Source organism: Pimephales promelas, chromosome 19, assembly GCF_988280905.1.
Source record: "Pimephales promelas chromosome 19, fPimPro1.hap1.1, whole genome shotgun sequence".
Taxonomy (NCBI): domain Eukaryota; kingdom Metazoa; phylum Chordata; class Actinopteri; order Cypriniformes; family Leuciscidae; genus Pimephales; species Pimephales promelas.
In genome coordinates this window covers 20,269,554-20,284,236 of record NC_142787.1, presented here as the reverse complement: position 1 = coordinate 20,284,236, position 14,683 = coordinate 20,269,554, and the positions used below count along the sequence as shown (strand labels likewise).

Genomic DNA, 14,683 nt, shown 5'->3' with positions numbered 1-14,683 from the left:
TCTTCATTGCCATTTAAGTGAAATTACTGAACTTAAATATACAAGCTTGATAAAATAAAAAAAATAAAAACTCATATACACACTGTGTGTCTACTGGATGAGAAGGTTCACAGGGATGGCACAGATCTCCGATGGCTTGAGATTGACCTCAAAGCCAGCAGACGGACAACATCCAAACACACGCAGCTGCAGCCCGACAGCTGCTAGCAGTAAGAGAGGGATCAGATCTGTTGGTTTCTGCCAAGCCCTAGGAGAGAGAGGACACTTTGGATGAGGCATCTTTGGACGTGCGGATCCATACACTGAAACATTGTTACCGTTGTGAGAAGCAGATTGGGTTCTCCAAAGCTCTCCCAGGCCTCTCCACTTCCACTCAGCAACAAGCCACAAGCCAGACCTCGGCACTGACACAAACACTGCTCTATCTCCAAATGCTGGAACAGGAAAAGAGAGGAAAGGAGGGATGAGGACCATGGGCGAGCAAACACCAACAAAGCTGCCACTGACTCTCTCGGAGGCTCCAACTCTGAATCTGGTGTGAAAAGTACAATGAAAAAAAAGTAGGATGAAGACGAGAGCCTGCTTGGAAAGCAGAGAAGTAATACATGGACGCTTCGGGACCAGGAATTAGAGGATGACGAAAAGGGGGGAAAAGAGGAAATTGACTTATTTTTTCTTTCTCTTGGATGGAAAAAGCTTCAGTGTTTTCAAGGTCAAACACAGTATAATAGCAGTGTAAATTTGGCATTGAACTGAATAGATTTGCAAAGCACTTGACTGTGAGAAAGACGATGCAAAGCACTTGTGTGTAATAACTGGAATGATTTGATATAAAAATATATGTTTTAGAGTAATACAAAATTCTGATATAAAAATGTTTCAGTTTTGAAATGAAAATAAAAAAGGCTTCACGTTTCCCACCCCAGTTTACATATAAATCAGTGGTGGGCCGTATTTAGTGTAACCATCTCTTACCATCTTCATTTCCAGAAAGCATCGAACATTGCCACAGCACTGGAGCATTGACATTGCATAAGCCTGACTGCTTGTCAAGCATAATGTTTTTTAATATTGCACGAACAAATCAAATAAGACATTCCCAGCGATGCATGTAATCACAAGGAGGAGAATTCTGCTTAGAACCGGCACAGGATGCGAAAGAGCTCTGTTCCTGATGGATGCTTAGACGTTTCAGCAGTTCATTGTGTGCACAGAGCTTGGCGCAAGTTCAGGACTACAAGATGTCTCTGTGTTTACATGTACAATACAAAAAATAAATAAATAAAATAACTGAAACTCTGAAGGAGCCAAGTGTGTATTAGAGCCACTCCAGAGAGCAATGCAACAGGGTTTTGGAAGCACTATAGATGTGTATCTGGGCTTCGTAGTTAATCCATGGCCTCAAGGTCTTTGGCAACCATGACGGGATGTCACATTTGGTTGGTTTGTTGGAGATTTTCGTCTTTCTACTCTAATGGATGCATCAGAAACAATGGGTTTACCATCACATATGCCAGGGCCTATGTGTTGCCTATAAGGCCACACACAACACTGGCATCAACTCCTGCGCTCTCCATATGCCTCACATTCATAGTCATTAGTCATGCTTTACTGTTTTCTACTTTTCTTTGTCTGTATACACACACTCTGTCTCTGTCTGGGGCCTGAAATGATGATTTATATGGTTTATTTAAAGTCAACGGTGCCTCCAGTGAAACCGTTTCCTCGGTGGCAGCACTTTGTCCGAGCAGTCATACTCAAGCTTCTTGTTTGTTTAGTTCCAAACTTGGCCTGGGCATCTCGAGTATCTGTGAACGAACGCTAGAAGGTTCCAGTTTCTTGGCTGCATCCCCGGGGGCGGAATTGGATGCGACAGAATCTGTTTCTGAGGCGCTATGTACATATCTTCTTGCCAATAGCAATGAATTGAGAAAATATACCAACCATAAATATTTCTTACAGGCTTTAAAATATATATATATATATAATCTGTATATCTGTGTGGATATACAGTACTGTGCAAAAAGTCTTAGTATTTTATACTAAAAAATGGATTTAAGGCAGTTATTTATATCTTGTGTCAATAGGAAATATCAGTTTACATTATCAAACATTCATTTTGCCATTGATTGTAATAATCAAGTGAGATTTCTGCATCCACAAGGAGTCTTACAACAGTCGGTGCTCCACCCGGAGATCTGATCTCACCGACATTGTGTCTGTCTGTAATTATATGAAAAAAAAAAACAGACTTTTTTGTGGTGATAGGATAGTATCAGATAGGATAGGGCTTTATTGTGATTGGATAGTAAGCGAGGAAGGAGACTGATTCAGTTAAGGGCCACGAGCTGGGATTCGAACTTAGGTTGCCTAATGTCGGATGTCGGTGCGCTGCCTACAAGGCTATCTATGCCAAAACAGCTATTACAATTTATTATCTTATTATTATTATTATCATTGTTGAAAAACCCTGTGTCACTAATAGTTTTGTGAAAACCTTAATACATTTTTGGGAAGCTTTAAAGGGTTAGTTCACCCAAAAATGAAAATTAAGTCATTAATTACTCACCCCCATGCTGTACCAACCCCGTAAGACCTTCGTTCGTCTTCGGAACACAAATGAAGATATTTTTGATTAAATTTGAGAGCTGTATAACTACCACATTGGCTCCTAAGGGACTGCCTCTTGACGGCCCAAAAAGTCAATGAAGAAAATGTTTAAATATCCCAAGTGACTACCGTGGCTCAACTATATGTTTATCAAGCGACGCGAATACTTTTTGTGCGAAAAAACAAACAAAAATAACGAGTTTATTCGACTATTCCTTTTCTTCCTTGTAGGCCAGAACGATACTTCCTTAGATTTCCACGACGCATGCGCGAGAATTGCGACCTGAAGTAGTGTAAGCGGTGTAAGCAGATCGCAAATCTCGCGCATGCGTCGTGGAAATCTAAGGAATTCTCGTTCTGGCCAACAAGGAAGAAAAGAAATAGTCGAATAAACTCGTTATTTTTGTTTGTTTTTTCGCACAAAAAGTATTCGCGTCGCTTGATAAACATATAGTTGAGCCACGGTAGTCACTTGGGATATTTAAACATTTTCTTCATTGACTTTCTGGGCCGTCAAGAGCCAGTCCCTTAGGAGCCAATGTGGTAGTTATACAGCTCTCAAATTTAATCAAAAATATCTTCATTTGTGTTCCGAAGACGAACGAAGGTCTTACGGGGTTGGTACAGCATGGGGGTGAGTAATTAATGACTTAATTTTCATTTTTGGGTGAACTAACCCTTTAACATTTAATGCAATTTAACAACATTTAGAATACAGTTCAAATGATTGACTCAAAACAACCTGGTAGCAGAACTGAGAGACCATGAGCAAAGATTGTTAAGCATAAGCAACTGCCATTGAGACAAATGCAAAAGCTGACAGACATCTTTCTCCTGGTGTTATAGACCTTTCTGACCTCAACAGGTCTAATTTCTCTCAGTATTTACAGCCTGTATAACCCAGAATGCAGCTGTGCACGTGTTTCATTTCGTATTATCCACAGGAGACTGGACTAGATATTGCAGGCTATGTCATATTAACCTTTGTATGTACTACTCTCTACCACAATAGTCAGCAGGGGGATTGTATTGGATGTTTTGGACAGGTATATGTGCTTTATTCGGGGTGTCTGCCACTGCTACTACTGTGTTTTTTCCTCCTTTTGGCACAGGAAGCTCAGTTTCTGTTCTGCCAGTTGTGTTCTGTTCCCCACAGTCCTGTTTGAAAGATAATGATTCAGATTTAAAGGATTATAGATGCTTAGAGTCCTGACCTGACTCAGTCTCCCTTTATTTAGCAAGACCCTTTTCATTTCAAATCCTCTCCGTCTCTCTCTTTCTCTCCCTCATATCTCACAGCCAAGCGTGGTTCTCGGACTGAGCAATTCCGAATTGATTTTCCATTTCTTACCTTAATATCATTAAAGACGAGTCTCATTTTCTCTCAGCAGAGCAAATACACCCACAGAGACCCACACAGAGGCTTGCATTAAAGCCACCGTCTGCGTCAGAGTTTCATACTCGTAATTCTCCCTCCGCTCACCCTTAATATAATTGTCTCTCTAATTCACAGTACGGTTTAATTTAAAAATGTTTTCACTTTTGTAACCATTATCTCGCTCTTCCATTTCGGGTCTCTCTTTTGCTCTGTGTGTCTTGACTCAATGCTCTCCGTTAGGGGAGCATTGCTCTGGCTCATATATTTTGGTTGCATTTTGCAAAGCTTTCTGGGTTTTGGCTGAGAGAGGAGTGTAATCCACCACCTCAAACGCCGCCTGCATAATTTAATGTTTAGTCGGTTCGACAACAGTACTAAAATTAGGCTTATGACAGGAATAATACATTATAGAGCATTTTTTGAGAGCAGGTTGGAGAGGAGCCTGGGGAATGCTTTTAAGAACTCAGTCAAATTCTCTATAGGAAGATGTGGATTTTTCTTTAATATTTCCCTGTAATCGTGCTCTCTCACTCACGCTATCTTTAAGGTCTTTAATCGATTCCTACCTGGTCGTGGTTCTTGCAGAATCACAAGGGCTTGGTAAGTTCATTAAGGTTTTGTGATAAATATCCTACAGAATTCTACACAAAACAAGCCCTGTTGGTCTTATGCAGTATTTGAATTAGAAGGAACTGAGCATTAGAGTGTTGCTGTACAAGCAAAGCTGTTTATTTGGAGCACCAACCCTCTCAGGGAATATGGCTTAACTGGCTTTTAATTTTAGTCTGCTATTTGTTAAACTCCTTTTAAAGCTACTTTGCAACTTTTCATGTGGTAGGCTTTAAAGTCCTATTACAATTACATTTAAGAGGTCATGTCTTTTTAAATACAATACCATCTGATCACATTAATTTCTTTCTTTCTTTGGGGATAGTTCAACCAAAATGTACTCGCCCTCAAGTAGTTCCAAACCTGTATGTATTTCTTTCTTCTGTTGAACACACAAGAATAAATTTGGAAGAATAAGGGTTACCAAACAGTTGTTGGATCCCATTGACTTCCATAGTATGAATAAAAAAATACATTGGGGTTTCAACACACACACACAAAGAAAATACCTAAAATTCCATCTAGTGTTTAATATTTTTTTACTAAAATATATGTAAAATGCCTTGGACTTCTGCTCAGAGCCTTGAATCAGTGTACCGTGCGAGAGAGAGAAGCATTAAGGAAAAGTTGATTATTCAGTTCACTGTGTAAATAAGTTGAATGATTTTAACAGGTTACACTGCTCTTTGGGAAGAGTAGCTAATTGCTGAAAATGCTGCATTGTTTTGGAGACAGTCGAGTTGAACTGATTGCACTGATTAGAACTGAGCTTACACACAAAATTTGAAACAAGTCATTTTTTTTTTCCTCAATCCTTCACTTTTCCTTTCTGTGCAGGGCTAAAGATCCGTGAAGTGACGATAAATGTGTCCAGGCAGCAGGTGGAGGACTTTCATGGACCAGAGGACTACTGGTGTCTGTGTGTGGCCTGGAGTCATTTGGGCACCTCCAAGAGTCGCAAAGCCACTGTCCGCATTGCATGTCAGTCTAATCATAGTCTTAAAAAAAAAAAAAATATATATATATATATATATATATATATATATATATATATATCACTTCCTACATTGAATTCTTAAAATAATCAGATAGCACCAGTATTATTTTTAGTATTATTTATATACTATTATAGTATTTATTCATATTTGTATTCGCTTTTATATTAAGTTTTTTATTTTGTGTGATTTTGTGATTAATTTAATATGTTTCTTGAGGTTGACTTATAATCTTAATATTTTTTTTACATACACAAAAAATAATATATATGTATGTATGTTATTATTTTGTTTTATGTATATTGTGTATGTGTGTGTGTGTGTGTATATATATATATATATATATATTGAGAGAGAGAGAGAGTACAAGATTTGTTATTTTAACCTTTATACCTTAAGCGACTGAATGCCAGTGGGCAGGACCCATAGTTCTATGATGAATAACTATTCGTCATGTCTTGCTCCTGAGGCAGTCATATGAAAATTTATTTGCCTAGTCCCAGACTAAAATCCATATTTGAGTTGTTTTAACTGAAAGCAACTTTCTTTTTCGTTTCCGTATATAGACCTGAGGAAGAATTTCGAACAGGAGCCACAGGGGATGGAGGTGCCAATCAATGGCATGATTGTTCTACACTGCCGTCCACCTGAGGGAGTGCCTGCAGCTGAGGTGAGTGGGTCACAGGGCCCTCTTCCTGTCTGGATGTGTGATTTTTTTTTTTTTTTCCTATGGAACCAATTTAAAAAAAACTAAATCAGTCAATGTTGATATTCAGTGTTTGTGTTTTCATGTCTTATAGGCATTTGATGAGTATGCTTTCCCACGTATTAGGGATTGGTGGTGTTGTATTTATGAGAGAGTATGATGTGTGCATTATCATTACCGTAGTCAGGGTTATGGATCGATGACATATTCCAAAGTGCATTTACATGCTCCGCACAGGCTCTACTATGCACAATGGGGGGTTTAGAAAACACCTTCTCATTGTATTAACTTAGAAGATGTTTAAGAACTTTCTCCTTTCTTTCTGTTTTTTTTTTCCTTCTGAAGAATGTGTCCTGAAGAATGTGTGCTTTTCAGAGCAAAAACTGACCCCGTGCTGTTCAGTTTCGGAAAGAGATAAAAGATTTACCTCAAATGGACAATTTGTGTTACTGTAGGGCCCTGGTCTTTCACTTGCTGGGTCACTCGCAAGGTCTTTTCTTGTATATGCATGAATGCCACTATGGAGAAGAACACAGCCTAATTCTACGCTCTGAACTGCTCTATTGTCTATCTATCTATCTATCTATCTATCTATCTATCTATCTATCTATCTATCTATCTATCTATCTATCTATCTATCTATCTATCTATCTATCTATCTATCTATCTATCTATCTATCTGTCTGTCTGTCTGTCTGTCTGTCTGTCTGTCTGTCTGTCTGTCTGTCTGTATGTCTCTATCTATCTATCTATCTATCTATCTATCTATCTATCTATCTATCTATCTATCTATCTATCTATCTATCTATCTATCTATCTATCTATCTATCTATCTATCTATCTATCTATCTATCTATCTATCTATCTACCTATCTACCTATCTACCTATCTACCCATCTGTTTGTTAGACATTGTGAACAAAAATCTCTGTTCTTGTCAGAACTTTGGAATCTGCATTGGATTTTGCAGAAGAAAGTGAAACTGAATTCTGTGAGCATCAAAGAAATGTTCTGAGAGACCGCTCTCAGGTTAATCTCAGTGACTCCAAGTATATAATATCGAACCTCCTACAGAGTTTTGTGACAAGCTAAGGAGAATATCCATGTGCTTAGTGGAAATCAAACTGGCAATTGCTTCTCATAAACCCAGTGTCATATTATTATCATCCTCCACATTCTTGTGAGATGTTAAGTGATACCGCTGCGTCTGCCTCTCTGAGGTTGCTGACAGATTCCTTGTTTTTTTTTTTGTTGTTGTTTTTTATTTTTTTATTTTTTTATGTCGCATTGTGTTCTTTGTAGTAGTTTCTCAGAAGCAATACTTAAACTAGGCCACCATGAGTGCATTTCAACATCAGCTTTAAAAAAAAAAAAAAAACGAAAAAACATATCAATTCGTGCCATCTGTCATGTTGGAAACCTATCCAAAATGGCTGCAGTCTGTGATCTGGAGGCAAGCAGCCCTGCACCATCGCTACAGCTAATCAATAGGTACTAGAGCCAACATGGCGCTGCTGCTGAAAAGGATAGTCAAGCTTAGGCGATGTTTGAGACGGAGCCAAAATCCGTGTCCAGGGGTCTCTATGCCAGAAGGGTTTGTCGCTGGAGATTACAGGTTGGCAGCCGAACGCTCCCTCTGTAATCATCGCTGCTCAAAGTCTAAAGGTCGAGCCGAAGAACTCTACCACCGGTAGACATATGAGCCAAGATGGCTCCCCTGTCTGCTGGCTGATACCATCTTTGGACGAAACACAAGTCTAGCGGAGACTGGAAATTGATCAAGGGCTCGGAGAGCGTTGGCAGGTCGTGGCTGACACGCCACCTCTGCGCTTCTCACGGGTTAATTATTTTGCTCTTCATTTTGGCTGAGTGAAATGTGAAAACTTGATTAAATCGCTCGTATTAGATTTTTTTTTTGTCTTTTTTTTCTAAAGACATTTGCGAAAGGTCACAGGCTCATAACAATTTTGTCATTGTTTATTCTGGCATATGTCATCCTTGTCCTTTGTTTGTTTTACCGCTTGAATGGAAACCTGTTTAGGAATTATCATTTCCCTGGAGCTATAAGATCATCCCTGTTGAATAATGAATGTAACATAATTAAAACAATTACACCAACAAGGAAATGAAAGTGCGATATTAACTGTCAAAGTAAAGTTCATACAGATTACTCACAGCTAAGATGGGAGAAAAAAAAAGGCTCTCAATAACTTTGAGAGACCAGACCGATCATTAAGCTCATATTAACTTCACAATCCTCACCCAGCAACGCAATTAATCATTCAGTCTGATGAAGCAAAGTCATTTAAAGTGCTTAAAATGTAATTATTCAGCAATAAACGCAGCACGGCCCATGCTGTCAAGAGCAAGATGAGGAAGAAGGGCGCGTCCGGCCCGTTCTACACCCGCATCCGAAATAGCTCGGTTGGATTTGGAAAGTTCATTTCTTTAATGTGATTCGGTGAAAGTCACCATAGCGTCCATAAGGGGCTGCAGACTTGATTGAAGCAAAGTGATGCAACGGGACATTAATGAAACTGGAACTTAATTGAGTAGGATTGAACAAACGCGGACGAGACCTCCTTTTGTAATTGCCTTCTTGTCACTTTCACTTTCCGTCTAAATGAATGTAAATCTAGAGGGTGATTTTTGCCCAGAATGACGATGTTATGAGGTGTTGTACCCGTTTCAGGGCTAATTGGATTGACCTGTAAGGGACGTGCCGTATTCAGTGTTGAGAATGAGTCTGTTTTTGGATGTAGCCACCCGGAAAGTTCGTTCATGTTGTTGGCCTCTAGAACATGTCAACATAACAAAATGATTAACTGCAGTTGTCACCAGTGTTTATTTTTACACTTTTCAATCAATATCGTCATGTTTATTAATTTTGGTCCGTATTACTTAGACTAAAATTACTTTACCAATCATCGTAATTTTTATGACAATTTTTGTGAACAAAAATAAAAACATTTTCCAAAATGAACAGCTTTACGATGTTATGAGTTTTCTTATGTATTAGCTACTCTTTAGAAGTTGTGTTGTGAGTTCATGCTTCAGACATCTATAATTTTTTTTGCCACTTTTTTTACCCACAAAATGGTAGAAATACAGTAGGGTCCAAAACAGGACCCTATTAAGGGAGAAAAAAGCATTGCAGTAAATCATGCTGATTAAATCTAATGACCGCTTATCATATCACGGCAAACTGCAAATTATACCTTGTTCTCAAATTGTTAATGTTAACAACATAATGCTCTTCCGATATTATCTTCGTTTTGAACCTTCGTTTCGTCGTTTGAACCTTTGGATCTGTCATCAGATTGTTGTTTAATTATATAAAAAGCTTTGAGAAAAGGCTATAAATCTCCACCTCCAGCATCCTCACACGCAATATACATTATACTAGCCGAGATGCCTCCTTATGTGTACAGATGTGACGTAATGACGCAAAAACATGCTCGAATCTCCCGCGGAAATCCACCCGTACCACTGGAAGTAAAAGTGCTATATTCGAGCCTACTGCTTTGAATCGAGCTAAGACAAGTGGATAGTTTTGGAAATTGGCTGTTTATGTACCTGCTCAAATTTATTGTGGATTATTTTTAACCCCAAAAGGTTACGGACTGCAGCTTTAATTATTACATTAAAATGATAATCCTCTAAACTAAATTATTTTTAATGTTTTTTTTGTTTGTTTTATTATTTCTTTCTTTTTTTATTTAGTGTGCTTGAACATAAAGTACACAGAGTATACTGAGTAAGTAAAGGGCATGAGAATTTGAATCGTGTGATCTGTGAATAAGAATCAAGGTACTGTAAATATCACATATTTGAATTGTGAGTGATATCCAGTCAATCTATAATTGCAGGGAATTAGGGTAAAAGTGTAAGAATATTATTTAAATATATTTGAATTTTAAAAAACATTTATTATTTGTGTGTATGTGGGATAAATAACATATTATCAATGATATTAGCCCTAACAAGACAAAGGTGTTGGCAGTTTTATGATATATTTTAAAAATATATTTAAAATTAAAAGAGAGGGAGAAAAAATTAGCTTTAAGAGAGTTTATTTTCTGAAAGTGCATAAGGTAAAAAATGGCCATAGATGAAGAATCACCTATATTCAGGATACATTTGTTTGAGCTAATTAAACCACTGTCATAGCATTTTCAGTTGAACACTATTCAGCTCAAGCTGATTTTTTTTTCTGTTTCTTTTCGGTTTCTATGAATTTCTCATACTATTAACCTCCATCTTTAGGATAAGGTCTTAGATTACATTTTTCAGATTCCCAGACAATCCCAATTCCCTACGGACTCTCAAAGCTGCCGTGTCCTTGGAAACTCCCACAAGTGTATAACCAATGTAATGGTGGTCTTTTCAAAGGAAGATTAGAAAAAAGGTTCAGTTAGCGTGACATCAGAGGTTATCTGTGTTGTCCTTTGAGGGTCTTAGTCGGTTGAAGTGGCGCTGTGGCCGTCCGTGTTCACAGGGCTTTAATTGGAACAAATGTGCTAATTAAGCAAATTCATTTCCATGTTCCCTGGCCGGAGGCTTATCACACCCATTTGAATCTGTCCCTCAATGTTCATCTGTTCTCTCATCTCTCCATCTCCCACCAACCCAAAAAATTTAAATTTATTTTTTTGCTTGTTTTAAGGTCTTTCAAATATTTTATCTTAATTACAAAGTCACTCTTTTCTCCTGTTGCATTTCAACCACAAGCTATTTCTTTTCTCCTTTTTGTAGGCACATTATGTTTAAAAGTCATTCTTATTGGTCAGTTTACTTATTAAATGAGTATAAAAAACCCTTAATGAACAGCAGTGTTTATTTGTTACATTGTTTATTTGTTTTTGTTTTTTATATATATTTCACAATTAATAAGTTTTTGCTTTAGAGATTGTTATTTCATATGTTTGAGGATAGTTCTCTGTCTGCCATGAATGAGCCATGGTTGAGGATAGTTCTCTGTCGCTGCGTGAATATATTTGTTTATTGTTTATTTACAATGTTACAACCCAATTTTAGTTCAATATATATACTATTAATTTATTGAGGAATTTTTTTTTATTTTTTATCTATGCATATATATATATATATATATATATATATATTTATTTATTTATTTATTTTTAGAAGTCTATGCCTTCCCTGGTGTTCTTTATTTGCTGAAAGGTCCATGAGGATTTTTTTTTTTTTTTTTTTAGCAAATAAGCTTTATGGAGTCAAAGAAGCAACATGACTGGATTAGCTATTGAGGTCCAACCGTAAACACAGAAGGGAGGGGAGGGAGAGAGAGGGAGAGAGAGAGAGAGAGAGAGACAGATGCAGTCTCTGCCATTCTGGGAGCTCTGGACTGGAACGGAGAAAAGAGTGAAATTAAAAGCATATGATGAAAGAGTTCTCTCCGGCCATCACGAAGATGAGAAAGAGAGAGAGAAATCTCTCACACATGACAATCTGATGGCTGATATATTGATTTTCCTCCCTTCATTATTCTTCCGTGCCTTAGAGAGAGAGAGTCCAGCAATTTTACTCGCCCCACGTGCGTGTTTCTGCCGTGGTGTTCCAGCGCAGAGGGCGAGAACTTTACACATAAACAGAGATTCCCAAGGGGCGTGCTGTGTTTTTAATCTGCAAACGCACAGTGACATAAATCAACTCGCGTCCCCATGCCCTGACGACTGCCGCCCCTCTGGACCGACTTAGAAGAGGTGACTGTTGCCAAACGTTTGCAATTTGCGCGGCCAGCCATGCGAAGAGGGCGCGTCGTCACGCCATTGCTATGTTTGTAAATCCTAATGAATCAGACCGTCAAATATCAGAGCTGAATAAATAACACTCGGCTGGGCTTGACCTTGCAGTCACCTCAAGCTGAAATCTTTGGATGAGCTGTGACCTTTGATCAATCAAGGGGACAGGTCTGAACATGACTATGCAGAACACCTGAGAGAATACACATGATCTCTCGCAGAGCATGCTTTTTATTGCGCTGTCAGATTGTGATGGGTCACTCAGAGGTCACTGTGAAATGCTTGCTGCTGCATTGATACAGCTTGTGTCTTATTTGACAATGTTTCTTCACTTTAATTGGCTGAGCTTACAGTATGTGGGGGCAATGTTTGCTTCAAATATGCTGTCAGGAACTGCCTCATGCTGTTTTGTGAATTTCAAGAAAAGGTTGGCAAAAAAAAAAGGTAAATCAACCTCTACAGCCTCCTTATGAAAATTGTACATTGGTTCCAGGACAGGGGGAGGCGTTTTCGTTTCATTGCATTGCTTCTAGTTGGATTGTGGTTTGCTGAGTAATTGTCATTATAATTATCACAGTTTCTATCACAGTTTTCTTATGCATTTCTATTTCAAAATGGTTGTTACAGATATTTTAGGTTCTATAAAAAGAGTTATTGTTTTAAATTAATTCGATTTATTATAAAAATTGGAAAGAAATCCAAGTCCAGGCACTCAGGGTTACAAAAGTGAAAAAGGCCTTTATTAAACAAACGAGGGTTTAATAAAGGCCTTTTTCACTTTTGTAACCCTGAGTGCCTGGACTTGGATTTCTTTCCAATTTTTATGAACTTTCAACCCTTCCAAGAACACCAGAGGATACAAGGGACACCAGCAGCGCTCCAGCTTCCTTTTGTTTAATTCGATTTATTATTATTGTAGCTGGAGATGGATGTGTGTGATTGGTTAAATGTGCACTGTAAACCTTTGTAGATTATGTTCTCGCGATACGCTTCATAAAGCAGTAAGAAGCATTGATCGCTTTTGTTATTTAATATCATCCATTACAAGTATAAAATGTACAAATGCACACCATCATTGTTCTAAAAGAGTTATAAGAAAGACAATGTAAGTTTTGTATTTTTTACGATGTATATTTGAGTGTTTTGTCTGTAAACTGTATTTTGTGTTCATGATCGGTTCTTGGCACATGGTTAGCATAAATGTGCTTCGATTAGCATGCACATGAAGTACAGAGTACATGTAGTGTTAGTATGTGTTTCATGTTATCTTGTATTTATTAATTCTGTGTTATGAGTTTATTTCATGCTGATTCACTGATAGTGTGAGGATGCACAGTATATGACATCAGTAGTATGTATTCGAGTGAACTTGGATGTACATGCTTGGCATAAATTAAATTAAAGTGTTAACATTACCAGCATTTAATTCAAAGCTTAAAGCAACCGTCCGTGAAGAAGCATTGCTCGTTATGAATGTGTATTCATTTAATATCATCCTTTGCAGGAGTATTATAATACTCACAAAGGCTGATTTAACCTGTTAAATGTGCCTTTTTATGCAGGTGGAGTGGCTGAAGAATGAAGAGCTGGTGAGTTCTCTTGAGGACATCAATATCGACACTCGAGCTGACCACAATTTGATCATCAATGAAGCAAGGCTGTCCGATTCCGGAAACTATACCTGCTTGGCCAGCAACATTGTTGCTAGGAGACGTAGCGCCACAGCAACGGTCATTGTGTTTGGTATGGAAGCATGTTTTCTTTGGAATATTATTTATATGATACATTTTACTCTAACGCTGCCTTCACACTGGCAGTTGAAACCAGCTCCGTAATACGCAATACGTTCCCAACGGACGTCGTACTACACAGTGAAAAGCGTCGGACGCGGGTAGAACAAAAATGGCGGAGAGATTAAAGTTTGATTCTGTCAGTTCTGTATGATCTCTCTGATTAGGGTTATGCTGCGTGAGGAAAGTTGCTCAGGACGTTGACATGTCAGGTCGGCTAAAAAATGTGATATAGTGGTCAATATTTCAATGTCTACCTTCAATTTAATTGTATTAACTGCCCTTATAAACGTTAGAAAGTCATGAAAATAAAAAATGACATCACAACTTATCGTTATAAAATAAATATTTATTTTATTAAAAGTTAATAATTCAGGTTTGTTTATCAGTACCATAGCAACGGTCAACTTCCGCTGAAATTGTCGGATAGGAACCGTCCGTAGCTTTTCACAAGAGTTCAAATTTTTGAACGCATCCGGATGACCAACGGACACGATTTTCTTCGCACCGCACTCGGTCGGACCCGTTTCGGACCCATTCGCATGCGGTCTGCGAATCTCCATAGGAAATGAATGACTTCCGGTCGTTTCGCAGCCGCATCGGAGCTGATTTCAACTGCCAGTGTGAAGGCGGCGTAAGAGTTTTTCTTTTTTTCTGACTTATTTCTGCAGGTTACATAGACACTGAATTAATCACGACAGATTTGTTCAGAAACACTGATTCATTCAGGAACAAAACAAGTGATCGTCTTTATGGATGAGTCATTGAATCATTCACAAGCCATTCTTTTAGAAACACTCTTATTAAGGGATGAAAACAAGTGAGCGAGTCTCA

At 38.1% G+C, this 14,683-nt stretch overlaps 1 protein-coding gene across 3 annotated transcripts in view; it reads left to right on the top strand.

The window, feature by feature from the left end:
• The window catches only part of unc5da (unc-5 netrin receptor Da), a 222,025-nt gene that overhangs the window by 155,465 nt on the left and 51,877 nt on the right, over nt 1-14,683 (top strand). For all 3 annotated transcript variants that reach the window (XM_089124045.1, XM_039688107.2, XM_089124046.1), the window contains 3 exons: nt 5,435-5,578; nt 6,159-6,262; nt 13,622-13,802. In XM_089124045.1, coding sequence (XP_088980171.1) covers nt 5,435-5,578; nt 6,159-6,262; nt 13,622-13,802 — 429 coding nt within the window. The remainder of the gene's footprint in view (nt 1-5,434; nt 5,579-6,158; nt 6,263-13,621; nt 13,803-14,683) is intronic.